The 27,585-nt window shown below is 39.0% G+C and overlaps 2 protein-coding genes across 2 annotated transcripts; one reads left to right on the top strand and one right to left on the bottom strand.

The window, feature by feature from the left end:
* Window positions 1-600: 600 nt before the first annotated feature.
* Window positions 601-9,993, top strand: nmi (N-myc (and STAT) interactor). Its single transcript, XM_083889983.1, has 9 exons — window positions 601-747; window positions 838-897; window positions 2,290-2,448; window positions 2,523-2,639; window positions 4,089-4,251; window positions 5,489-5,595; window positions 7,247-7,433; window positions 7,892-7,995; window positions 8,865-9,993. The coding sequence occupies exons 1-9, from the start codon at window positions 733-735 to the stop codon at window positions 9,066-9,068; spliced, it is 1,116 nt and encodes a 371-aa protein (XP_083746109.1). The 5' UTR covers window positions 601-732; the 3' UTR covers window positions 9,069-9,993.
* Window positions 9,994-13,316: 3,323 nt separating this feature from the next.
* LOC310926643 (rho-related GTP-binding protein RhoE-like) lies at window positions 13,317-26,139 on the bottom strand. The gene is made up of 5 exons (XM_083888822.1): window positions 25,985-26,139; window positions 25,000-25,087; window positions 17,414-17,523; window positions 15,478-15,603; window positions 13,317-13,854 (listed from the first exon to the last, which is right to left on the bottom strand). The coding sequence occupies exons 1-5, from the start codon at window positions 26,087-26,089 to the stop codon at window positions 13,609-13,611; spliced, it is 675 nt and encodes a 224-aa protein (XP_083744948.1). The 5' UTR covers window positions 26,090-26,139; the 3' UTR covers window positions 13,317-13,608.
* Window positions 26,140-27,585: the final 1,446 nt, after the last annotated feature.

The raw sequence follows: 27,585 nt of genomic DNA, 5'->3' as shown, positions 1-27,585 counted from the left end.
AAACAGCATTATGTTAATGCTGTTTGGGTGAGACTGGGTGTTAAATGATTTTAAATCATCATAGATAATCAGTAGATGGGCACTGAAGTAAATAGTGAATATTTTTATGCAAGAGTTAACATTTTCCTATTTTTAACAGACTTATTGTTACGATGATTTATCTGAATAAAGCTGAAAGAAAGAATAATGATTTTTGTTATGAACATGATGATGTGGAGAAAGTGAAAGTAAGTGTAAGTAAGTGTTTACAGCTAATAGTCCAGTCACAGTTGATAAAAAACCAACCAGGAAGTGACTGACGACGCTGAAGTTAGCCTCTGATTCGGCACTTAAGGGGAAAGTTAAGGGGAAATAAACTTGATGCGCAGTGCGACTGTTTGTACACTGGTTGTCTGTTTTTTGTGACACTTCTTGATTTGATAACGTTTCAGACATGTTAGGTAAGACATTAACCTTGCATGACATCCACTGATCCAAAACTACTGTACCGAATCGGAGGCGAACTTCAGCGTCGTCAGTGACTGCGGGTAACTGCGCCATGCTTTTCAAGAGCGCTCTTTGTTTCACTTAGTTTCACTTTTGCTTGTGAGCACAGGGAGAACTCTGCTGCTGCTCTCTGTCTCTGTCTCTGTTCATTCTCACTAAACTGAGCTAAACTCAACAAGAAGAGCTATTTGTTTACTATTTGACACCTGTGTGTTACCTGAGTTTGGTTTTTCCTCTTGACAGGTCATGGCTGACATGAATGTAAGTGACAAGGTTGAATAAGTTTGACAGTGTTTGAGGAGTGAGCTCGACTGGTTAGTAACAGAAGTCTGTTTTTTTTTTTTTTATCAGATGAACGCTGGTCTGGTGGATCACACTCAAACTGCCAAGAAAGAGCTGGATAAATGGAAGGTAAGAAGAGGGGTTAGATTCTATGTAGGAACGTAAGAGGACGGGTTCTATTAAGGACAGGTTCCATTTAGGAACGTAAGAGGACAGGTTCCATTAAGGAAGGTGAGGGAAGATACCATGTCCCATATGAGGATAAGAGGACAGGTTCCATTTCGGAAAGTAAGAGGACAGATTCCATTAAGGACAGGTTCCATTTAGGAAAGTAAGAGGACGGGTTCTATTAAGGACAGGTTCCATTTAGGAACGTAAGAGGACAGGTTCCATTAAGGAAAGGTAATGGAAGATACCATGTCCCATAGGAGGATAAGAGGACAGGCTCCATTTAGGAAAGTAAGAGGACAGGTTCCATTAAGGAGGAGAAGAGGACAGGTTCCATTAAGGACAGGTTCCATTTAGGAGGGTGAGAGGCCAGGTCACACGTGTAAAGGTAAGTGGACAGGGTCCATTAAAAGGGTGTAAAAAATGAAGGCATAGTTCTGAGATAGAAACTGAATGTTGATTTAACTTAAATATATATATATATATATATATATATATATATATATATATATATATATATGTATATATATAAATATATAAATAAATAAATTCAATATGACATATTAATATAACATATTCTGGATTGTTTTACTCTGATAAAACCTGTTAAGATTAATCTGTAGAGGGAAGAACAGACTAACACAGGTATGATGCAACAAAGGTCCAAAGTATACAACAGGATTTCCTGTGTGTGTGTGTGTGTGTGTGTGTGTGTGTGTGTGTGTGTGTTTTCCAGGTATTACTCATGTTATGGGGACCTAAATCTGTTAACACTATCTATCTATCTATCTATCTATCTATCTATCTATCTATCTATCTATCTATCTATCTATCTATCTATCTATCTATCTATCTATCTATCTATCTATCTATCTACATGTGTGTGTGTGTGTATATATATGTGTTATATGTGTGTTTCTTGTATTTTTTTGTATTTCTTTGTTGTTTGGCAGTAAGTGTTATACCGTTGGAAAGCCTGTTTATTTTAAAAGGTGCCACATTTGTGAGGAAAATGAAAATGAAAACACATTTGTGAGTTGAGTATGTGGGTCGTGCCCATGAAAAAAACTTGCCAAACCTTCTCTGTCAAGGCCAAAGAGCTTATTGTGCTGTTGATTCTTCTGCAGCATCTCCTTCACTGAAAAAAAAACATCATTAAAGTCAATCTCAGTGCAGATAGATATGGAGATGATAAGGTTCTGAAACCAGCGGCGATCCCATATCTCTACAGTCTGGGAGTGAACTCTATCCCACAATGACAATGCTCACCCACACACAGTGGGATTTATCAGAGACGACCGTCCAGAATTTGTCAGTGCTAAGTTTATAAAACGTTGTGTTTTTGTCTCTAAGATCAAAGTAGAGAAAGCTGATGATGTGAAATCCAGACTCATTGTGGAGAAACTGGAAGAAGTTGAGATGAAGGAGAAGGCAAAGCAGGAGATGTGTGCGCTGCTAAAGAAACAAGACGACTGTAAGAAAGAGTTCGATCAGAGCATGAACATATTACAGGTAAAGTTACTGCCGTCGCCACTGTGTTGAGGGTCAGGTCTACTTTGTCCCCCTGACTTTATTCTTTCATTTAGGACGACATCTCACAGCTTGTGAGACGCAAACAGGACTTGCTGGACAAACTGAGAAGATGTCAGGCTCAGCTGGAGGCCAAGAAGGTCGATTCCACCAATCTGAAGCAGAAATTCAAGGTGAAAGTCCTCAGTTCTCAGGACCAAAGCACTTAGAATGAAAGACTTGAGAAGTTAACTTGTCTTGTTCAAAACTTTATTCGTGAACATACATGTGACATCAGCTATGTTTCAATCCAGGGGCTATTATTATATAATCATCTAATTATATATATATATATGCTGTAACTATATAACTTGAACATAAATAAAAATGATCTTCTTTAGACTGTTCTATGCAACAGCATAGAACAGTGACCAACAACTGGGCGTGCAGTAACAGTGTTTGTAATAATAATCTGATTATTACAGTTCTATACAAGTTCTTTCCATGATTTGCTTATCTTAAAAATGTGACATTTTAATCCAGAATTCGGAGCCTTTATTCTGAAAAAAAAAATACGATCTAAAGGAAAACTCAAAAGAGATTCTGTTGCTAGAATTGACTGACATTATGTTTGGTTTGGTGGGTTTTCTCCAGGTTCTCCTCTCCAGGTTCCTCTAAAACAGGGGTTCTCAAAGTTTTGATACCTGAGGGCCAATTTAGGAACCCAGCATTGGACTGAGGGCCGCCAAAGGGAAAAAAAAGGAAAAAAAACAGAAAGAAATCCCATTTGTAATAATTTTAAAGACCAGATTGCAGTTCTACAGTTTAGCGTTAGGTAATATAAGCGTTAATCTAATGTAATTTAAGCATTAATATAATAACGCTTTATAATTTACTGGGTAATTACCCAGTATTTTGGCCATTGTTCTTACCTTCTAATTACAGGTTAATACCAAGTAACACATTTCTGTTACCATATATTTACTGGGTAAATAGCTAGTAATTGGGGGCTGTAGCTACCTGCTTATTACCAGTTTATAACCCAATAATACACTAAAATTCACCATATAGAAACCAGGTAAATACCCAGTATTTTTGTTTACACTTATTGGTCTGTATCCAGTAATGTCCAATAAACATTTAACAAGCTTAGTAGCTCCTGGATTAAAACTATCAACTGTAATTCATGACGGGGCCGCCAGAAATGTTTCTGCGGGCCGCAATTGGCCCCCGGGCCGCACTTTGAGAACCAATGCCCTAAAACAGTCCAAAAACATGCAATATGGGGATTAGGTCAATTGGTCATTCTAAATTGACCGTAGGTGTGAGAGTGAATGGTTGAATGGTTGGTTGTCTCTATATGTGGCCCTGTGATGGACTGGTGAACTGTGAACTCCCCCGCCTATCATCCTGTGTCAGCTGAGATTGGCACCCGCGACCCTCATGTGGAGGATAAAGCGGTAGAAAAAGGATGGATGGATGGATGGATGTTGGGGTTGAAAAATAAAACACTGTTGTTGTAATGGACAACCAGGTTCAGAGAGTTAATGTTTGCACATGTTAGACACAAAGAAGCTAGAGATACAGCACACTTGGGTAGTAGTATTATAATAGTAACATTAATGTGCTGAAATGTTTTCCAGATCTCTGCCCTGATCCGAGACACAGAGGTGAAGTTCGTGGCTCAGGATGAAGAGCTGGATCAAGACGACAGTCAGCTCATCACAGGAGTGTTCGTCATCAGCCAGACGCCCTCACTGCTCCTGCAGGGAGGACAGGCTCTCATCACATTTGAGGAGGAGGAAGGTAAATATGCTGCAATATGATCATGAGGCTTTTTCCTGCAAAAGAAATCTAGAACTCTTCAGTGTTTGGTATTGTAATGATTCAATCACAAGCCAAAGATATTCAGTCTACTATCACAGAAAGCAGAATATGGAAGTAAATCTGTGCCATCTGAGTTTGATTTCGAATTTCTAACACTGAATTTTTTTGCATCGAAATTAGACTTTGAATTTAAAAAACCATCAAATTTCAAGCACAGTTTTTTTTTTTTTGCCATTGATTTTTTTTCAATGTTGAAATAAATTCGGTGTAAAAAAATTTGAAGTCTCAAAAAATTCAGTAGCAAAAAATTCGATGTCTCAAAAAATTCAGTTGCAAAAATTCAGTCGCAAAAATTCAGTCTCAAAAATTCAGTCGCAAAAAATTCACTTGCAAAAATTCAGTCGCAAAAATTTTTTGCAAGTGATTTTTTTGCGACTGAATTTTTGCAACTGAATTTTTTGCAACTGAATTTTTGCAACTGAATTTTTTGCGACTGAATTTTTGCAAGTGAATTTTTTGCGACTGAATTTTTGCAACTGAATTTTTTGCGACTGAATTTTTGCAAGTGCATTTTTTGACATCAAATTTTTTGCAACTGAATTTTTTGAGACTTCAAATTTTTTGCAACTGAATTTTGTGAGACATCGAATTTTTTGCAACTGAATTTTTTGAGACATTGAATTTTTTGCAACTGAATTTATTTCAACGTTGAAAAAAAAATCAATGGCAAAAAAAAAAACAGTGCTTGAAATTTGATGGTTTTTAAAATTCAAAGTCTAATTTCGATGCAAAAAAATTCAGTGTTAGAAATTCGAATTCAAACTCAGATGGCACGGATTTACTTCCATAGCAGAACACGTTCACATTGAAGAGGTTGAAATGACAGAACTGGTTTTTATGTTGTAAAAACAAAAATCACACATGTTCCTTTGTCTTAGTAATGTACTTGTGCCCAAGTATTGATAGTGTATAGGCTGAATCCTGTATATGTATGAATATAACCTCAATATCATGATGTAATAAAATATAAAAACTGAACCCGGCCATTAGGGGGTGCTGTTGCCTGGACAAAATGAATAGAGCAGACAGACGCGTCTGAAGGCTTCCATCACTCGCAGTGTAGATGAAGATACAGTAGATGTTTGCAGGCTTTAAACAGTCTGTGACTGAGATGAATGGACACACTGTGTCTCTGCCGTGTCCTCTGTCCTTACAGTGGCCTCTCAGATCATGAGGATCGCTACTTGCCGCGTGTCTTGTGATGACACGACGGTGGACGTGAAACCAAGAAGAATAACCATGGATCCTGTTGTGAAGTTTGAGGTACGTTCTGACCATATCATATTGTGTTAAATGCACATTATGCCTGGACTAAAGTGCTTCTCCACGTCGAGGAAACTGCACTTTTTTTTATTTAATTGATAATAGCAACGATGTGTACAGTATCACACTGTCAGGTCCATAAGATGGATCCTTTAACCATCAGTCGCTCACAGAAGGTCACGATGTATTAAATATTGATTCATTTAAAATAACACGGGAGTAATTTAGCTATCAATCATTCATCCATTCTCTCCTGCATTACCCTCCACATGCCAACCATGTGCCAACAGGTCACCAGGCCATCACAGGGTCAACACACTAAGATGAACAACCGTTCATATTCACATTCACATCTACGTTCAGGGCCGCACAGTTGGTGTAGTCCATTGGTTCTCAAAGTGCGGCCCCGGGGGCCAATGGCGGCCCACAGAAACATCTCTGGCGGCCCGCAATGAATTACAGTTGATAGTTTTAATCCAGGAGCTACTAAGCTTATTAAATGTTTATTGGACATTACTGGATACAGACCAATAAGTGTAAACTGTACAACTGTATTTACTATGTCATCAAATTTTGGATGACATAGTGACACAGTACAGTATGACTTTTTTGTCAAATTTTGGCATTTAAAATTTTTCCCCAAAAACTAAAATTTTGAACGACATAGTATAGTATGACGTTTTCGTCAAATTTAGGACCAAATTTTTTGGGAAAAAAATTGTCAAATTAGGGACAGCATATGTCATTTTTGTCAACTTTTGGAACACATTTTCTTTTGAATTTTTTTTTCAAATTTGGGACGACGTACAACGTTTTTGTCAAATTTTGGACCAAAAACTTTTTCCCCCCAAAATTTTAAAATTTTGAAAGACATAGTATAGTATGACGTTTTTGTCAAATTTTGGACCAAATTTTTTTTGAAAAAAATTGTCAAATTTGGGACGACATAGTATTGTACAACGTTTTTTGTCAACTTTTGGACCAAAAACGTTTTTCCCCAAAAATTTTAAAATTTTTAACAACATAGTATAGTATGACGTTTTTGTCAAATTTTGGACCAAAATTTGTTTTTCAAAATATTTGTCACATTTTGGACAACGTAGTATAGTTTGTCGGTTTTGTCAAATTTTGGACGCCATAGTTATTACAAATGGGATTTCTTTCAGTTTTTTCCCTTTGGTGGCCCTCAGTCCAATGTTGGGTTCCTAAATTGGCCCTCAGGTATCACAACTTTGAGAACCCCTGGTGTAGTCCATAGCAATCTTGCCTTTGCAGCAAGAAGACCCAGGTGGAACAAGGGTCTTTCTGCATGTTTCTGCAAGTTTGCATGTTCTCACCATGTGCGCAAGGATTTTCACGGGGGTTCTCCGGCTTCCTCCCACAGTCCAAAAACATGCAATATGGGGATTAGGTAAATTTGACACTCTAAATTGACCACGGGTTTTAGTGTGAGAGTGTAGGTCAGGTTCAGGCGTGTGAGGGTCATAAAAATCCTTGAAACACTTATCACTACCCCGTAGGATCTGTAGGAGCAATGTGTATTGTGTCGTATCGTTCAATTGCACATTGTAGACACATTTAGACACTTGCATACATATTATATTGCCATGTAGTTGTTCCCTCTAATCAGTGTGTCCTGTCATCCATGAAGGTCCACCTCGATGTCTTCAGAAAGATGCTCCAGTTTTCCAACATCCCACCCGCCATGCCACAGGAGAAAATGAAAGACCGACTGGAGATGAGTTTCTCTCGACCGAGCAGAGGAGGAGGAGAGGTGGAGGGAGTGACCTACGATAAGAAGACCGGCTCGGGAAACATCACGTTCCTCCATCCTGGAGGTAAAGCTCTCTGAGCCGTGTTTACTGAGGATGAAGACGATCACACAATCACACAGTGTGGAGTTCAATGACGGGTTTACTATTTAGATTTTACTCTTTTACTCACTTTTCCAGTCTTGATGACCACTCAAAGCTGCCTTTGCAATGCTAGCTGTGATTGGCTCTGTAATAATGTAATGTAATGTAATGTTATCATGGCTAACTGATGCAGATTGTAGCCAATACAAAAACCAAACCCCATCTGCATTACAGAGTCATTTTATTTTGTAGTGAATGCAGATTTAACAGATTCCCATTTCTTAATCATAGATCCTATTCAGACCTGGAATTAAATCCATACAGTAAATATAAATACATACAGTATACGACCTTGAGTGTCTTGAAAGGTACAGCTGTGTGGAGCACATTGATTCACTGCATGCGTGTGTGTGTGTGTGTGTGTGTGTGTGTGTGTGTAGTTGCTGAGCCCCTGGCCTTGAGAGGGAGGTACCAGGTGAATCTGGACAGGGAAGTGAATGTTCAAGTTAAACCATTTTACAAACATCAGCTGCGTAAGTTTCAGGTAAGATGCCAGATGCCCAGAGGCAGCTAACGGCTTACTGTCATCTGTTTTCCTCTGCTGTCTCTTTTTTCTCACATCATTTTATTCACTTAAACCCTCAACAAACCACGCCGTCTTAAAGCTGCAGTAAGCAGGATTGCCAGATATGGTTTTCTTTTGGAACGTGGTTGTGTTTCATGCACAGGTTGTTAAATTGCTGAGGTCCACAGAGCTGCACTGACAGATGTCACGAGGCAGTCGCTCCATCTCTGGAACTCTCTGCTCTTAGTGAAATGTGATTTATTGGAGCCTGAGTACGAATTTGTGCGAGGAACCTATTGTTATCCTTCAGATTATTATTATTCCGTGTCATTGTGGTCATTTTTGAGGAGGTTAATGTGCATAAAACCTCTTGGAACTGCACTGAGGTCAGGTCTGGTTATTATTACATCTGTGGTTCTGTGGTCATCTTTGAGGGGATTAGTAAATAAAAACTAGTGCTGCCTTAATTTTCCACGACAGCGCCACTCAGTGACTGGGCAGTGCAACTGCAGTCCCAAAGAGCAGCAATGAAATGTGCTCACAGTGAGCAGAAGAAGAAGACGGGTCGATGTAAAGTTGTTTATAAAATGTTTACTTAAGTGAAAAGTACCTGACTTCTATTCAAAAAGACCCAAAGACACCTTTAAAAAGCCTAGTAGGCCATTGGTAGCTGGTTAGACTCACCCAGCACACCTTTCTATATGGTCTATTGGACACAATGGCATGAAGACTTGCAGTCCCCCTCTAGAGATGACCTGCTCCACCACTGAGTCATTAGTCTGAGATTTGTTATCAGACTGCAGAGATGAAGCTGACAATAAATGGGGACGTTTTGTGATTCTTCGCAGACCTTTTGCGGCTCTCCAAAGCGCACCGTCCTCCTGGACGGCATCAAGGACGTCAAGGACGAGGAGGAGCTGCAGGACCACCTGGAGATCCACTTCCAGAAGACCTGCAACTCTGGTGGCGAGATGGAGATCATCCAGTACGTGTCCGTGGGGAATGCGCTCCAGGCTTTCTTCTCCGAGGACAACTCAGAGAGAGACGTGTGACGTTCGTGAAGCAGGAGTCAGTCTGATTTTAAAAAATGCATCCATCACACACTCCCTCACGTTTCAGAAAATAATTAGCTACATCACAACCTAATAATATTCCTTCAACATCAGTATCGGCAAGAGTTAATATATACTGATTACATGACACATCAGGGTTTCTCACTCCAGGTCCTGTTGAGCCACTGCATGTTTTAGGCGTTTCCCTCCTCCAACACTCCTGATTCGAATAAACGGGTCGTTAACCAGGCTGCAGCAGAGCTGACTGACGAGCTGAATCAGGTGTGTTTGAGCAGGGAAAACGTCTCTAAAACATGCAGGACGGTGGCTTCCCAGGACCGGGCGTGAGAAACCCTGCTATACATTGTGCAAACGCAATTAAAGTGTCTACATGTGAGATTCTGTATGTAAAAATGCAGCCACTCACAGCTTAAATGGGTACTGTAAGCATTGTGATTGCAGAATTGTGTATGTCAATTTGAAAAATCTGGCAACCGCGCAGATGCCATATTTTTAACTGGGGTTGCAGTAACCATTTTAAACACTAAAGGTCACTGTTCTACATATTTTAGAAACAACACCTGTATTAAAATTCCATACGTAATGACAGCTAGACAGTTTCCACAACTTTCGCTCTGGGGCAAAAATCAAATCCTTAAATACTTTAAATGATTGTCAAGTGATTTGAAAATCTTTAATGGTGATATATATTTTTGGCCTTTGGTTTTGCTTTACACACACACACACATGGCTCATCTAGAATCACAAAGACCATAGAGAGAGGGGCTGTGTTTGGTGACAGGGTTCAATATTGAAGGTGAAATGGTGTTTTTGTGCGACATTGTAATTATTTAAGACTTAGACTTTGACTCAGCATGTAGTTGAAGTGATTCTTAGGACACCATCTCTTTTGAAGGATAAAATAAAACCCTTTATTTCATATGAAGACTCTCGGTTAAGGTTCATTTTGTTCATCTTTTTAATTTAGTTTGAGTTGAAGGTTTTCCATCATAATGGTTCAGATGATTTAATTTAATTTAATTAGTATAGTATTCTATAGTCAATGTGACATCATGTGAGTTATCTCTAGTCTATTTCATGTACAGTATTTACTACAAAAGCCCTGAGAGACTGAACTTTTTTGGGGTCAAAGTGACGTTTTTTTAGGATGTTCTTTTCTAAAATGTTAGCATTTTGTCGCCTTTTGAGGAAACAATGTGTAAATAAGTTTAAAAAAGGTGAAAAAAGTCACTTGCCTCTCAGGACTTACTGTTACTAGTTTATATTTATTTTAGCAGATTTTTTAAAATCTGAGTTTCAGGTGAAGCATGAAAATGTTATTCATGTTATTCCTCCCACTATAATGAGTGGATTATCGATCAATGATGTTTATTATAACATGTAAACATTTCAGAGAAGAACATCCTGAATGTTTTGTTTTTTTTGCCTTTCACGGCTTCCGAATTAAAGACATAAAAAGATAGGTAAAATAAAGGTTTTAAAAAGGAGAGTAGAGCGATAATTGTAACACGATAACACATTTAGAATTGTGGTTTTAACATTGACAACACTGGGGTCCCTGTATGTGCCCTGAGCCAACGGCCAATGTAGTCAGGCTGTGGAGCAAAATGTTTACACATAAATGTCTAGATCTCTGTTACTTTTACAGAATTTCGAGTGTAGAGACTCAACAATGTCAGTTCAAATATTCAAATCAATATCAAATATTTACAATTCATGATTACCAGGTTTGTTAAACAATGATCGACCTTTTTCTTTGACAACCGCTTTCACTTCAAGATGAGAATTGTGGCCATCTCTCCCAAGATAGAAGTCTCTGTGAGGAGTCAAACAACATAGTCATTCTTCCATGTTTTATTTGAAACAACACAATGTGCACATATATCCTCTGGTATGTCATGTGCCTCCACATATCAGGAGAAGGTGAAAATATTGAAACAGAACCGAAATACAATATGTATTTGTATAACGTTGGCATCTCTGTACTTTACATTGTACTGTAAATGGCAGTTTAATCTACAACGTCAGCTTTAACACAACTGGTCACAAATGTAAGTAGTAAAATGATTAAAAAGTTGATTTCACCAGAATTGACAGTCGTTGCATCTAGTGCAATAAGAATTTTGCATTTAAAAGTGGAAATACGAGCAATCTCACAAAACACTGAGCTTAAGTCGACCACGTCCAGACTGAAAATGCACCGTGTTTGAAAAGCTTAGCTCAAAGCACGTCTTCTTTTGTGAAATTCTTTCTCAAAAAAAGAACCAATAAGGGCACCGTTAAAGCCGCAGAACAATAAGCAGTATCTAAAAAAGTAGTAGTATCGTTAAAAGCTTCATGATACCATCCCTAGTTATATCCATAAATATCAGTATTTACCACTCCTCTGTTTATGTACTTTTGTAAGTACTCTTACTGATGATGTGTTTATGATTTTGACACAGCGTCATATTTTGACATATTTCGCACTTCTGAGGCAAATTCACGGGTAAATCAATTTTATTTTAAAAAACAACAATAATAATAAGTCAATTCTGTACAAAGTTTCTTCTTTCGGCTTCTCTGTTTAGGGGTCGCCACAGCGGATCGTCTGCCTTCCATCTTGTCCTTTTCTGTTAAAACATTAATGTTGGACGCCCATAAAGCATTGGTTATTTCCTGCAACACCCCACAATACATGAACGGTCGGATACAGGATATCATATTTATGTGATTTGGAAATATTTTGTCAAGAAAAACAATGAAGCCGACAAACTTGCATGAAAAATACTCCACTTTTTTTTTTCACGGGAACAAATGGCTCTCATACATCATCAAACATTATACAAATACAAAATAAACACAGCACATCCCGGTTATATGAATGTTGAGATTTCAAAAATCTGACCGAACAGAATCAATCACTTCCCCACCATCTGTTCATGAGATGGTGTCCACTGCAGGAGAAGTCCTTAGGTAAAGGTAAAACATGCCACAACTCACCTAATAAAGTCTGTGACATCTCAAGTATAATGTTCGCCTCTTCCAGCTTTTATCAACAGGAAACTGGAGAACTGTTTCACTTTTTGAACTGCACACTCTCCCTGCACCAAAGTCCAGAGAGAAAATCAGCTGCCTCCATCTGTGAGTTCAAATGTGTTATTTTGTGACACTGATGTTGGAAATTATTTGTGTTTGGCTTTAAATAACTTAGTCCAAATGACCAAACTACGCAGCAGGAGACCAGCAGCTCCTGTCTTTGTAAGCTAAAAATGCTAATTCTCTATGAGCTTTGCTACGGGAGAGTGAGCAGTTTCCTATGGAAGCCAATTTCCGCCAGTGTAAAAAAAAAAAAAAAGATCCCACTATCTCAAAATTATAAGATAGCATCTCAAAATAATGAGATAGTATCTCAAAATAATGAGATAGTATCTCAAAATAATAAGATAGCATCTCAAAATAATAAGATCGCATCTCAAAATAATAAGATCGCATCTCAAAATAATGAGATAGTATCTCAAAATAATAAGATAGCATCTCAAAATAATAAGATAGCATCTCAAAATAATAAGATAGTATCTCAAAATAATAAGATAGCATCTCAAAATAATGAGATACTAGCTCAAAATAATGAGATACTAGCTCAAAATAATGAGATAGTATCTCAAAATAATAAGATAGCATCTCAAAATAATGAGATACTAGCTCAAAATAATGAGATAGTATCTCAAAATAATAAGATAGCATCTCAAAATAATGAGATAGTATCTCAAAATAATAAGATAGCATCTCAAAATAATAACATAGCATCTCAAAATAATAAGAAAGCATCTCAAAATAATGAGATACCAGCGCAAAATAATAAGATAGCATCTCAAAATAATGAGATAGTATCTCAATATTTTGACTAAGTATCTCAATATTTTGAGATACTGTCATTTTTTGAGATGCTAAGTCATTATTTTGAGATAGTATCTCATTATTTTGAGATACTAAGTCATTATTTTTAGATACAAAGTCAATATATTGAGATAGTATCTCATTATTTTAAGATAGTATCTCATTATTTCGAGATACTATCTTATTATTTTGAGATAGTGAGATGGAAATGGGCTTCCATAGTTTCCTCACACAATCATTTATAAAATAACATCGGAACTATCACTTATATGAGTGATAAAATGGTTGTGGATCTGTATATGTACAGAGTATACACACACAAATCTATTAAAAGTGTAAAAAGGGTGAGAAAAGGTTCAGACTTCCTGCTGTAGTGAACACATGACCCAGCCAATCACCTGCTGAGTTCCTCATATGTAAACTACGGAAAGTTCACGTCTTTCATCAGACACTGGGGGTTCTTCACAGTATCAGACCCAACGGCGCTCTGTAAAAGAACGTTTCTCATCGTTCACCCCTCTCAGCAGATCTCTGTCGTTGCAGGTAAAGGTGGTTGGCAGTCACATTCTGCCAGTGTCCAAAACACCACATGAGTCATCATCACACCTGCTTTCAGGACGGATCAGCACTGTGTCTGTGTCTACATGACAGCACAGCTCTTGGCTTTGGTCCGCTGGTAATGCGTGGAGACGACGGGCGACACGTCTCCTCCACTGTGAGACATCCTCTTAGAGGCTCCGGACGACTTCGCCCTCTTCACGTTCTTCTTACTCTTGCTGACGCAGGCCAGCGTGGCCACATGGAAGATGTCTTTGACGCTGTTCTCCGACTGCAGTGAGGAACACTCCAGGTAGGGGGTGCTCAGCTGGTCGGCCGTGTTGGAGCCCTACAAAACAGAACATGGCAACAGGATTTCAGAGTTTGTAATAATTTCAACACAACTTAATAGCAGCATCATATCAAATCAAAAATATTTTGATTCCTCACAGGGAACATTTTTTTTGTTACTCCAAGAATGCAGGATCCAGATCAAGTTGTGATTTGTATTAAGGGTGCAAGTGATTATTTTCATCGTCTTTTATTAACCTGTCCATAATTGTGTTAGTTAATCGAGTGATCGTTTTTCCAGGTTTATTTATATATACACATATATATATACACATACACACATATATAGTCACACCGTGGTGAGGGATGTCTCGTTTTTGGGATTTTTTTGTCCTGTTATTTCCTGTTTTATTTTGAAAGATTCACTCTCCCCTTTCGAGTCCAGCCTTGAGTCCCGGCCTGACATATATATATAGATATATAGATATATCTATATATCTATATATATATATATATGTGTATATATATATATATATATATATACCCACATATATAAAGTCACACCGTGGTGAAGGATGTCTCGTTTTTGGGATTTTTTTGTCCTGTTATTTCCTGTTTTATTTTGAAAGACTCACTCTCCTCTCCCCTTTCGAGTCCAGCCTTGAGTCCCGGCCTGACATATATATATCTATATACATATCTATATAGATATATAGATATCTATATATCTATATAGATATAGATATCTATATATATATACACACATATATAGTCACACCGTGGTGAGGGTTGTCTCGTTTTTGGGGATTTTTTTGTCCTGTTATTTCCTGTTTTATTTTGAAAGACTCACTCTCCCCTTTCGAGTCCAGCCTTGAATCCCGGCCTGGCATATATATATATATATATACATATCTATATAGATATATAGATATCTATATATATACACACATATATAGTCACACCGTGGTGAGGGTTGTCTCGTTTTTTTGGGGATTTTTTTGTCCTGTTATTTCCTGTTTTATTTTGAAAGACTCACTCTCCCCTTTCGAGTCCAGCCTTGAGTCCCGGCCTGACATATATATATATATATATATATATATGATATATAGATATATAGATATCTATATAGATATATATAGATATCTATATATATACACACATATATAGTCAAACCGTGGTGAGGGTTGTCTCGCTTTTTGGGATTTTGTTGTCCTGTTATTTCCTGTTTTATTTTGAAAGACTCTCTCTCCTCTCCCCTTTCGAGTCCAGCCTAGAGTCCCGGCCTGACATACATATATATATATTCATATAAACATACACATCAGGGAAAAAACATGAACAGTCTATGGGTTTGTTTTGCTTTACTTGAAGCAAAAACATTCACAACAACATAAAGTGTATAAGATCAAATGGTCAACGTATGGATACAATATCTATATCGTAACATGAGGTCTTAGATTTTTGATATCACGTCATATCATGATACCGTAGGTGATGACTCTTCCTGGTTGTCGGATTGGAAATCATCATAATTATTATATTGAATATGTTTGTGAAATACACTAAATATTATATACTGTATGTTGATTAAAAAAAATCTCTATTTTAATTTCAGATATTTTGTTCAATGAAACACTCTCTTGTCTCTCTTGTCTTTCCTGACAGGGATCTTCACACCCACCTGGTCATATGACACTGGAGTGTGTCTGCTGTGGGACCTGGTGAAGAGCTCTGTTCTCAGGTCGGACTTACAGCCCACCAGCAGCCTCTTGGTGTGTGGACAGAACTCCTCAATCTCTCCTCTCCACTGTAGAGAGTGAACAAAGAGCAGCAGTTACCACACTCTGTGTCACACACACACACACACACACACACACACACACACACACACACACACACACACACACACACACACACACACACACACACACACACACATTCTTGTACTTGCTACATACTGAGGACTGGGTTGCTGACAAAGTGAGGACCAGCATTTCCACTTTATAAATCAACACAATTACAAATATCGACTTCATGAATGACATCTACAAAGAACTACTGGGTGCAGTACCATAAAATGTCTGCAGGTGGAGCCCCAGAGCAAAAAGGGGTTGAAAACTTTTCAACGTTTTTTTTTTTTGTGTGTAATTTTTGGTCCAAAATTTGTCAAATCGTCATATTATACTATGTCGACCAAAATTAAAAAAAAAATTTGACCAAAAATGTTGAGTCCAAAATTTGACAAAAATGTCAAACTATACTATGTCGTCCAAAATTTGAAAAAACTTTTTACAAAAAAAATTTGGTCCAAAATTTGACAAAAACGTCATACTATAATATGTTGTCCAAATAATAAAAAAAAAATGTGACCCAAAGTTTTTGGTTCAAAATTTGACAAAAACGTCATACTAAACTATGTTGTCCGATTTTTTTTTTTTTTGACAAATTGAGTATAGCATTTTATAGCAACCTAAGGAAGTGATTTCAGTGAAAACAAAGTGAGGACCGGCCAAAATGTCCTCACTCTGTAAAAATGACCTCACTTTGTTGGTTAAAAACCCTCACTGGTCCTCAGTATGCCGCAAGGACAGAACACACACACACACACACACACACACACACACACACACACACACACACACACACACACACACACACACACACACACACACACATTAATTTAGATTTTCTTTGTTTTACTGAATTCATTGATTCATTCTTTTTTAATGTATTATTTGCAGTTAAAACGTATGTCTTTGTTAAAAATGTATAAATATGGCAGGATGAATGTAATAACGACGAAACATAGCTTCTGCAATGTCAGTGCCTGCATTAAAGGTCACATAGAGTGGTCCTGTTGTACATAAATGTTAGTTATGGAGGTCTACTTACATATATTAACTTGTTTTTATGGTCAAAAACCTCCAAGTTTCTGTAAACGAACCGATAGAAATCCTCTTTTCTGACAGTGTTTTTCTGCTGCTTTCACCCCCAAAAGACAGAGTCTTGTGATTGGCCAGAACTATCCAGCACATCCGTTCTCAGAAGCGCAGCGCCCTCCTCTGGAACGGCGGATGCACTGCTCCTCATTATCAAAACATTGTTTTAACAGTGTTTAAAAATAGCTTCTTCACGACTCCCCGCCGCAGTCCCTTTGACGACCTTTGACCCGGAGTCAGACCCAGAGTCAGAAGACACTGTTGCTCGTGAAACACCTCCACAACGGACGTTATTCTTCTTCTGCGGTTCAATGTACGCAACCGGATGTGCCCGGACTACCGCCCGGAGCAGGACGATCGGTTGTTCAGGAGAACCGCTGCTTACGTAACTATTACGGGATTTTCAGTGATCTCGTTGAGCCCCGAGATTACAATAAAACACAGCGTTCTCAGCAGTGGCTGAACTGTTTGTTTCGAACCGTCAGAGCTTCATAAACAAGGTAATGACGCAGATACACACCAAAAAAACAGCGTTAATAGGAACTTCCGGTCTAGTTGCGCTTTAAAGTAAAACAAGAAAGCACCAAATTCTAGCATATAAACGAAATAGCAGGACACCAGAGGAGGAGGAGGACGTTGTCGGTATACAGCAGATGACTGCTGTCTCCATCAACTCACCTTCTTCAGCACATTGTCCAAAGTCTCCGGCCTGCTGATGTCAAAGCAGATGAGGACAGCGTCTGCGTCAGGGTAGGAGAGAGGACGCACGTTGTCGTAGTAGAGAGAACCTTCAGTAAAAGAAACAGCCACAGGTGAGTTTTTTTACCCATTTATGAAAGAGGATTAAAGAGCAGCTCAGTGTCCATGTCATCAGTAAGATCATTTACACATTTTAAGGCAGTTTTCTTTTTCAATCTAGTTACACATTAATTTAAGTTTGGTTTAATTTCCAAATCCATAATGGTTATACAAGGTCATTTACAAGGTCATTCAAATATATTCACCCCTCATTAGGACAATATTTTTTAGTAATTCCACCAGTCTGAAATTAAAAAGTGAGCCATGATTGAAAATACAATCACCCACTGTCACTGTCATATGTCATGTGTGCATCACAAAAGAGAGGCAGAGGTTTGGTGCCGTTTTGGAATGATAGGTGTTGTAAACATGTGTAAACCCGTAATGGCCCTGGTATACATGGGTCAGTCTGCGTACACTGAGCATCATACAAATACTACTACTAGACTACTGCAAGATCAGCACAATTAAAGCAGCAGTGATTTAACCAGGTTGAGTGTTTTTTTTCCAGTAATTACAACAAGCTTTCTGATTTTTCATCTTCTTAAATGTGCATATTTTCTGGTTTCTTTGTTCCATATAAAAAAAATAAATCAAAACTGAACAATTTTGGTTTGTGGATAAAAAATAAGACATTTGAGAACACAATCATTTCCAGGTTTGTTAAATACCAATCCACATTTTTTTTTTTTTTTTATCATTTTCAGTATCTATATCTCATGTATTTGCTTCTGTACAATGATATGTGCAGTAGGAAATACCCAGCCCTGAGTGGCTGTCACTTGTAGATCTTTTCAGTGTGTTCACATGCTCAAATTCAGTCCTGCGGGTAAAAGAAAGCCTCTCTCTCTCTCTTGAACACCAGAATGAGACTAGGATTACAGTGCATTTCAACACTGCATCCCCTGCAGGCATTTATCCAACAAACCCCAGTGTTTGGAGTGAATCCACAGGCCTGTGACCTGCATACTTCTATAAGCAGAGTGCATGATAGCGGTGGATGGATGATGTGGAAATTCACTGGATCGTGTCGCGCGAATCAGTCCAGCGTCCTGTGCAGACGTTCAGAATCTGACAGCTTTGTGCAGAAAACACTTTCAGCACCCTCTCCACCTCTATAGTGCTATTTAGATCAGAAATGAAAATCAGAAAGAAAATGGCCAACGTCAGGGTGTTCAGCTTGCTGACTGCAGAATCAGCATGTACTGTATGAGTTGTCCAAGTCTTCATTATCAGACATTACAGTTAATTTACTCTTAATTCCAAAGGTTGATATAAAAGATATGCTCTTTAAACGCTTTAACATGTCAATGCATGGAAGTCTAAAACAAGGGTTCCCAAAACATGGGTTCCAAGAAATGCTCAAAAAGCAATTTTCTCAATGACCACGATAGTAAATCTTATTTCCCAGAGTGACGTTACAGCTGTGCACTGATGATGATATTTGTCTTATCGTTGCTAGTCACTGATAAATGTGATGAACACATGAAACAGAGTTGAAGATAAACATGTTGAGTTGAAAGAATCTGGAGTTTTAAAACTAGTTTTAACACGTTGTTCCTAATAATATGATCATGAGTTTTCTGGCCTGACTTTAATTTAGTCTGACTCCAGTCGTAGACTTATACATGCAGGAGTAATCAGACTATTAAGACTGGCTCGGTTTTAGTCGGACTAACATAAGATTAAGAAAACTGAATTATTGTTTCAGTGCGACTAAAATCACACTATTCCTACCAATCCTACACATTGTAGATTAAACTAATACACCCCCCCCCCCCCCCACCACCCGACCCTGTGCCTGGCCTCTGCTGCACATACATCAACAAACAGCTGTCATTGAAAACTTTCCTCACTTCTCCCAAAAGCATTCCACACAAGCTGTGGTCGACACCCACATTCTTTCTTTCTCCTTCTTCTGCCAAACAAACTATAGGCGGCGAGGAGGCCTGATGTTTGAACTCACTGATGGATCTCAGATGGTCCAGTCCAGTTTAGAGGACTCCCGCTGATCACTTTACATTATTCACCTCGTTCACCTCGACACAAATTAAAGTGAGTGAGAGTGAGAGTCAAGTCTGTCCTCTCCTTCCTCTTCAACCCTCCACGTTGTTCCATATGCGTATATGTGAACAGCGATGAGAGATTTTGAAAGAAGAAGAAACGAGCAGGGGCCTTTTATTTGAACGTTTTTTTTTCACCACAGTTCCTTGGAAAACTGTCAATGCCAGTTGTGGTATGAGCTTTTCTCTGGGAGCCTTTGTGAGAAGAAGCAGATGCTGGATGCTGCAACAGATAGGTCACCGAGTAGGGAGGATGAATTCAAATAGTTCATGTTATCGGTTGGAATATTAGCAAGAAAACTAGAGGGCTGCCAGTTCAAATCCCAACAGGTCAAGCGCTATAGGGTACCTCTGAGCAAGGTACCCAATATCCCCATTGTTCCATTGTTCCCCATTGATTTGGTGCATTGGACAGGATGTTGGCAACAGCAACAGCTGGAACTGTTAACAAACAATGTCTGACGGATCATCGTGTCCCACCCGAAGCAGTGAAGTGATCAAGTTAAAGCCCCTGAATCGTATGTAATATGGTATTATATATATATATATATAGATTGACTGAAATTCTCATCACTAGACACTCTCTAGGTTTTCTTAAAGGTCACATAGAGTGGTCCTGTTGCACATAAATGTTAGTTATGGAGGTCTACTTACATATATTAACTTGTTTTTATGGTCAAAAACCTCCTAGTTGCTGTAAACGAGCCGATAGAAATCCTCTTTTCTGACGGTGTTTTTCTGCTGCGAGATTTCAGAGTGAACTTTCACCCCCAGAAGACAGAGTCTTGTGATTGGCCAGTACTATCCAGCACATCCGTTCTCAGAAGTGAAGCGCCCCCCTCTCGAACGGTGGATTCACTGCTACTCATTATCAAAACATTGTTTTAACAGTGTTTAAAAATAGCTTCGTTACGACTTAATAGGAACTTCCGGTCTAGTTCCGCTTTAATGTCATTTAAACATGTTAATCTGGCTAAAAATCCAGCTTGTCTAGTTGGACTAACATACCTGGATAATGCGGTCATAGTCCAATTTCTCCTGCATGTACAGTATATGCTTAGTCAGACTGGAGTCAGACTTGGCGTTCTGCGCATGCACCAAAATGATCATAATGTGACAGGCGACTTCCCCCCATGACTTGGCTCGGCACCGATGTTCACGACACGCACAAACGAGCGACTAGTGACTTAAAGCAGTTGTTTTCGATGTAAGTGAATCATCAGTACTTCCTGCATGACCGGAGCAGCACAGACTCCGTCTGACAGTACTGTTTGCTAAATACATCAGACTCCTCTGTTAAATATTCAGATTTTACAACATTTCCGTGCTAAATGTTGGAGATGAACTTTTCAGAATGTTTGTAGTGTTTTTAATTTACATACAGTTCGGCAATGTTCGGATCATGTAGTGCATTGGTTCTCAAAGTGCGGCCCGGGGGCCAATGGCGGCCCGCAGAAACATTTCTGGCGGCCCGCAATGAATTACAGTTTATAGTTTTAATCCAGGAGCTACTAAGCTTATTAAATGTTTATTGGACATTACTGGATACAGATCAATACAGGGTCTCTGCAGGTTTCAACAAGTCAAATTTAAGACTTTTTTAAGACCATAATGAATACAATTCAATACCCATTTCAAATCCATACCGGCAAAAAAGTACAAAATTCATGAAGGAAAATTGGAGCCACAAATCGTTGAACTTGCAATTCTTCTTAGCTGTGGGCTTTCATTAAGTTTTCTCTGCTGCTATGCTATGCTAAGCTAAACTGTAGCACACCGCAGCGCGCGCACAGCACGCTAGCTGGTGGTGCTCGATGCATGTTTTAAGTAAAAGTAACGTTGATAGATTTAAAGACCTTTCAAAATTGTATTTAAGACCTTTTATGAGATTTTAGGAGAATTTAAGACATTTTAAGGCCTTAAATTCAAATTTAAGACTTTTTAAGACTTTTTGAGACCCCGCGGATACCCTGTAATAAGTGTAAACTGTACAACTGCAATCTGGTCATTAAAATTATTACGAATGGGATTTCTTTCTGTTTATTTTCCTTTGGCGGCCCTCAGTCCAACGTTGGGTTCCTAAATTGGCCCTCAGGTATCAAAACTTTGAGAACCCCTGATGTAGTGGGATAGTGGCATTAGTCAAGCTATGGCTGCATGTAAACATACTGACTGACTGTTTCTATCCCCTGAAATGATTTGTGTTTCACACTTGATGTAATAGGGTGCAATAATAGGGTGCATTAAAACGAGGTTTATTCATGTCACAAATGTCTACAGGCCGTGGTTTTTCAATATCCTTAAGATCCTCTTTCCCTTTTTTTTAAAGAGTGTGAGCTGAGCCCTGAGACTGAGGGGTGGGTGGCCTTGTTGTGCAGCCGGGGATATAAGATGTAATTCATCCACAGAAAGACTGTGTGACGCCGTCTGTCTGGAATGCAGGCGAATCGCTGCACAGAAACTAAGTGTCAGAGGACTAAAGAGTCAGATTTCAGTGTAACCCACATAATATGAAGTGCTCACAGCGGCCCCTCCCCCCGTCATACACTCACACACCTATCGAATGCTGCGGGAAAGTTAGCCGAACGCTTCTGTAAAGTACGTCGTATTATGCAGTATAAGGAATCCTGCAGCATCCACTCAGTCGCATCACGTGTTGTTTTCTTCTTCTCAGCGAGCAGACCACAAACCTGCAGGGGATTTTTTTGGGGCTTTGGTGTGGGGAGAAGGGCTGAACCTCACACTATAAAAACAGCTGTGGTCTCAGAGCTTTATGAGCTCAATGTGCTGAATCTGCAGTGAGCAGATGAATTCATACATGAAACAAGCTCACAGTGTGATCATTAACGTCATCTGAGTAAAGTCAGGTTATTGTACTTTCACATTATTTTTTTACAGAAGCCTTGTGTGTCAATGACTTGTTTGGTCCGAAAAAATTTCCTGAAAGGCTGAAAACATCGGGATCGGTTCATTTTACCTGCCAGTGAAATGTATTCCTGATCTTCAGGACATTAACAAGAACCTACAGAACATTCACCGCTGCAGTGGTTTTAAAGGTCACATAGAGTGGTCCTGTTGCACATAAATGTTAGTTATGGAGGTCTACTTACATGTATTAACTTGTTTTTATGGTCAAAAACCTCCTAGTTTCTGTAAACTAGCCGATAGAAATCCTCTTTTCTGACAGTGTTTTTCAGCCGCGATGTTTCAGAGTGAACTTTCACCCCCAGGAGACAGAGTCTTGTGATTGTCCAGTACTATCCAGCACAATCCGTTCTCAGAAGCGCAGCGCCCCCCTCTGGAACGGCGGATGCACTGCTCCTCATTATCAAAACATTGTTTTAACAGTGTTTAAAAATAGCTTCGTCACGACTCCCCGCCGCAGTCCCTTTGATGACTTTAAACCGGAGTCAGACCCAGAGTCAGAAGACACTGTTGCTCGTGAAACACCTCCACAACGGATGTTATTCTTCTTCTGTGGTTAAATGTACGCAACCGGATGTGCCCGGACTACCGCCCGGAGGAGGACGATCGGTTGTTCAAGAGAACCGCTGCTTACGTAACTATTACGGGATTTTCAGTGATCTCGTTGAGCCCCGAGATTACAATAAAACACAACGTTCTCAGCAATGGCTGAACTGTTTGTTTCGAACCGTCAGGGCTTCATAAACAAGGTAATGACGCAGATACACACCAAAAAAAACAGCGTTAATAGGAACTTCCGGTCTAGTTCCGCTTTAAGTAGTATTGCAGTGCCATTGTATCAGAACATACTGTGATGTTTAATGTCAAATTCCCCTATCAGCGAATCCTTTGTAATAACAGTTCTGTTATTGCACTGTGGCCTGTCAGCTGTTGTAGAAACAGGGTAGAGACACTAATTCTTTATTTTGGGACATGCGATTCCTCCGATGGTTCACGTTACGACCTGACGGTGCCGATACATTCAAAGTCAGCGTAAAGTAGGAACGTCACATTATTTGTCCTGACAAAGGCATCACTGTGGAGGGCCTCGTCTTTAATTACACACGATAGTGTGTATCCGCACAGATTTGTCAGTCTTGCAAACAAAGACGAGACCGTCACATAAATCAAATATTAAGTATCACGGACTATATTGTTGGAAGCTGTGGGTGGAGAACACAGGCCAAAGAAGAAGATTACTGTGATTCTGGAGACTCACAACACAGCTATCAATGTCCATTACTGAGTAGTCCTCGAGTCATTACAGTCCGTTCAATTATCTTAATACACACACACACTCAACCTCAAATATGCGCCAGGTTTTCAAATACTTTACATTCAAGTATTTAGCAGACACTTTTATCCAAAGCGACTCACAAGAGACTTTATAGCAGGTCTTTACAATTCATGTTATCAGGATTCACTCATGTTTTGCAAGTGTTCAACTGCTTTTAATGCAAATATTCTATTATAATTCAATGGCAGCACCCTCGGTGCGTTCACGCATTGGTGAAGACGAGCTGCTGGAGCTCAAAAAACTGAGCATCAGAATGAGTAAAGAAAGGCTTGCTTTTTGATTCATGATATATGGAAGCCTACTCTGATGAGGTGTGGACACACGGGACATCCTTTTTTCCGACGCTGTACTCTCTAAGGACGTTAAAACAATCTATGTGATAGCAGTAAACCAGGGGTTCTCAAAGTTTTGATACCCGAGGGCCAATTAAGGAACCCAACATTGGACTGAGGGCCGCCAATGGAAAAAAACCCAGAAATAAATCCCATTTGTAACAATTTTAATGACCAGATTGCAGTTCTACAGTTTAGCGTTAAGTAATATAAGCGTTAATACAATGTTATTTAAGCATTAATATAATAACGCTTTATAATTTATTGGGTAATTACCCAGTATTTTGGCCATTGTTCTTATCTTCTAATTACAGGTTAATACCAAGTAACACATTTCTGTTGTTACTGGGTAAATAGCTAGTAATTGGGGGCTGTAGCTACCTGCTTATTACCAGCTTATAACACAATAATACACTAAAATTCACCATATAGAAACCAGGTAAATACCCAGTATTTTTGTTTACACTTATTGGTCTGTGTCCAGTAATGTCCAATAAACATTTATCAAGCTTAGTACCTCCTGGATTAAAACTATCAACTGTAATTCACTGCGGGGCCGCCAGAAATGTTTCTGCGGGCCGCCATTGGCTCCCGGGCCGCACTTTGAGAACCAATGCAGTAAACCTTTGGTAGGACCAGAATTTTAGGAAGTAAATTGATCATTTGAAGGTTAAATAATGCACATTAGACTCAAACAGAGGCTATAACAGACACAACACATGAAGACTGGTGTGTGTTTACTGATGTGCAGGTCCAGCAGCAGCAGCTGCACCTCCTCCTCCTCCTCCTCCTCCTCCTCCTCCTCCTCACCTGAAGTGTCCCACAGTCGCAGCTCCACTCTCTGCATGTCCAGGTCAAAGGTGGCTGTGTAGTTCTCAAACACCGTGGGCACGTAGCACTGTGTGGGACAAAGCAGCGTAAGCACTGACACTGTGTGTGTGTGTGTGTGTTCTTGTACTTGCGGCATACTGAGGACCAGTGAGGGTTTTTAACCAACAAAGTGAGGTCATTTTTACAGAGTGAGGACATTTTGGCTGGTCCTCACTTTGTTTTCATTGAAATCACTTCCTTAGGTTGCTATAACATGTCATACTAAAAAATGACATGTTATAGTCATAACATATATATTATGTTATATAAAATTTTGGGTCAATTTTTGGACCAAAAATTTTGGGTCAATTTTTGGACCAAAAATTTAGGGTCAATTTTTGGACCAAAAATTTTGGGTCAATTTTTGGACCAAAAATTTTGGGTCAAAATTTGACCCAACATTTTGGGTCAATTTTTGGACCAAAAATTTTGGGTCAATTTTTGGACCAAAAATTTTGGGTCAAATTTTGGACCAAAAATGTTGGGTCAAATTTTGGACCAAAAATGTTGGGTCAAATTTTGGACCAAAAATGTTGGGTCAAATTTTGGACCAAAAATTTTGGGTCAAATTTTTTTTTTCAGTTTTTGGACGACATAGTATAGTATGATGTTTTTGTCAAATTGTGGACCAAAAATTTCTTGTCAAAGATTTTTTCAAATTTTGGATGACATCGTATAGTATGATGTTTTTCTCAAATTTTGGACCAAAAATTTTGGGTCACATTTTTTTTTTCAAATTTTGGACGACATAGTATAGTTTGACAAAAAAAGAAGTGTCATTCATGAATTAGATATTTGCAATTGTGTTGATTTATAAAGTGGAAATGTTAGTCCTCACTTTGTCAGCAACCCAGTCCTCAGTATGCAGCAAGTACAAGAATGTGTGCGTGTGTGTGTGAGAGAGATGCTGCGTGGATCATCTTACCTCTGGAAAGCTGTCTTTGACGAACACATTAAGCAGAGCACTTTTCCCGCACTCACTGTCTCCCACCAGCACGATCTTACACTGAACACTGGTGCGGGACTCCATCTTCAGTAGACCGAGAAAAGCTCCCGAGACACAAAAAGTCCAGAGAAAGGGTCTCCGCTCAACTGTTCCGCAGCTGAAGCACAGCCCACTGTGGACACATTCTTCACATTACTTACTCACAGTCCTCCTATTTCCAGTCAGCGGAGGGAAGAAGGGAGGGGCTTTCACCGTGGGAATGGCGTCAGCACTTGGCACAGAGGGAAGGGCCTTTCTGAGGCCCCAGGCAGAGAATTTAAATCCTTTACCTCAAAAACAAACACATACTTCTCATTTCTTTCTTTACATTGAAGGTCCAGTGTGCAAGATTTGGGTGAAATTATGCACATTTAGCAAAACTACGTTTTATATATGATACTGTTAGTGTACATTTTGATATTTATATTTGGAGCAGGGTTTTTTTTTCTAACGTAGAACTTTAGAGTTTGGCGGCGAGAGAGAGAAAGAGAAGGTAAAGTGAAACTTTGAATTTGAACTATATCAGTTCCATCCCCTCCATGCACACATGCTTTTGTTTCCACAGCAACAGACGCCTGTAGACTAAGAGCAGCACGGAACACACACAGGTAAGCTAATGTCTGTCAAACATTAGAACAAGGGATTACGCTACTGTTCCAATTCCAAGTAGTTACTTTCCAAGTATGCAAGTATGTACTTGCATACTTGGAAAGTAACTACTGTTTGAATGGTGGGTGGCAGCAAGTGCCTGTTGATAAATTAACAAGTGAAATACTTTCAAAACATTGACATACATTTATTGTTATTATTTTCACATTTGAACCTTCTAACCCAAACCCTTCATGTATTTTTTATTAAAATATACAGTACCATGTGGAAAAAGATGTATTACAGCATCGAGACAATTCTCTTCTTTTTGGCTCTATACACCACTACAATGGATTTGAAATGAAACTAACAAGATGTGCTTTAACTGCACACTTTCAGCTTTACTTTGAGGGCATTTACATCCAAATCAAGTGAACGTTGTAGGAATTACAACACTTTCTATATGTGCCTCCCACTTTTTAGGGGACCAAAAGTAATGGGACAATCCACTGAAAAGCTAATTCATGGACAATTGTGGGCTTTTCCCTCATTATTTCATCTTCAATGAAGCAGGTAAAAGTTCTGGAGTTGATTCTAGGAGTGACATTTGCATTTGGAGTCTGTTGCTGTTAACCTTCTATATGAGATCCAAGGAGCTGTCACTGTAAGTGAAGAAGCCATCATTCGGCTGAAAACATCAAAACAAACCCATCAGAGAAACAGTAAAAACATTAGGTGTGGTCAAATCAACTGTTTGGAACATTCTTAAAAAGAAAGAATGCACCGGTGAGCTCAGCAACACCAAAGGACCTGGAAGACCACGGAAAACCACTGTGGTGGACGACAGAAGAAGAAAAAGCTCTTCACAACAGTTGGTCAGATCAAAAACACTCTCCAGGAGGTCGGTGTATGTGTTTCAAAGTCAACAATCAAAAGAAGACTTCACCAGAGTG

The sequence above is a fragment of the Microchirus variegatus genome (genome assembly GCF_963457635.1).
Source record: "Microchirus variegatus genome assembly, chromosome: 5".
NCBI classification, from domain to species: domain Eukaryota; kingdom Metazoa; phylum Chordata; class Actinopteri; order Pleuronectiformes; family Soleidae; genus Microchirus; species Microchirus variegatus.
This window is presented reverse-complemented; position numbering and strand designations above follow the sequence as displayed.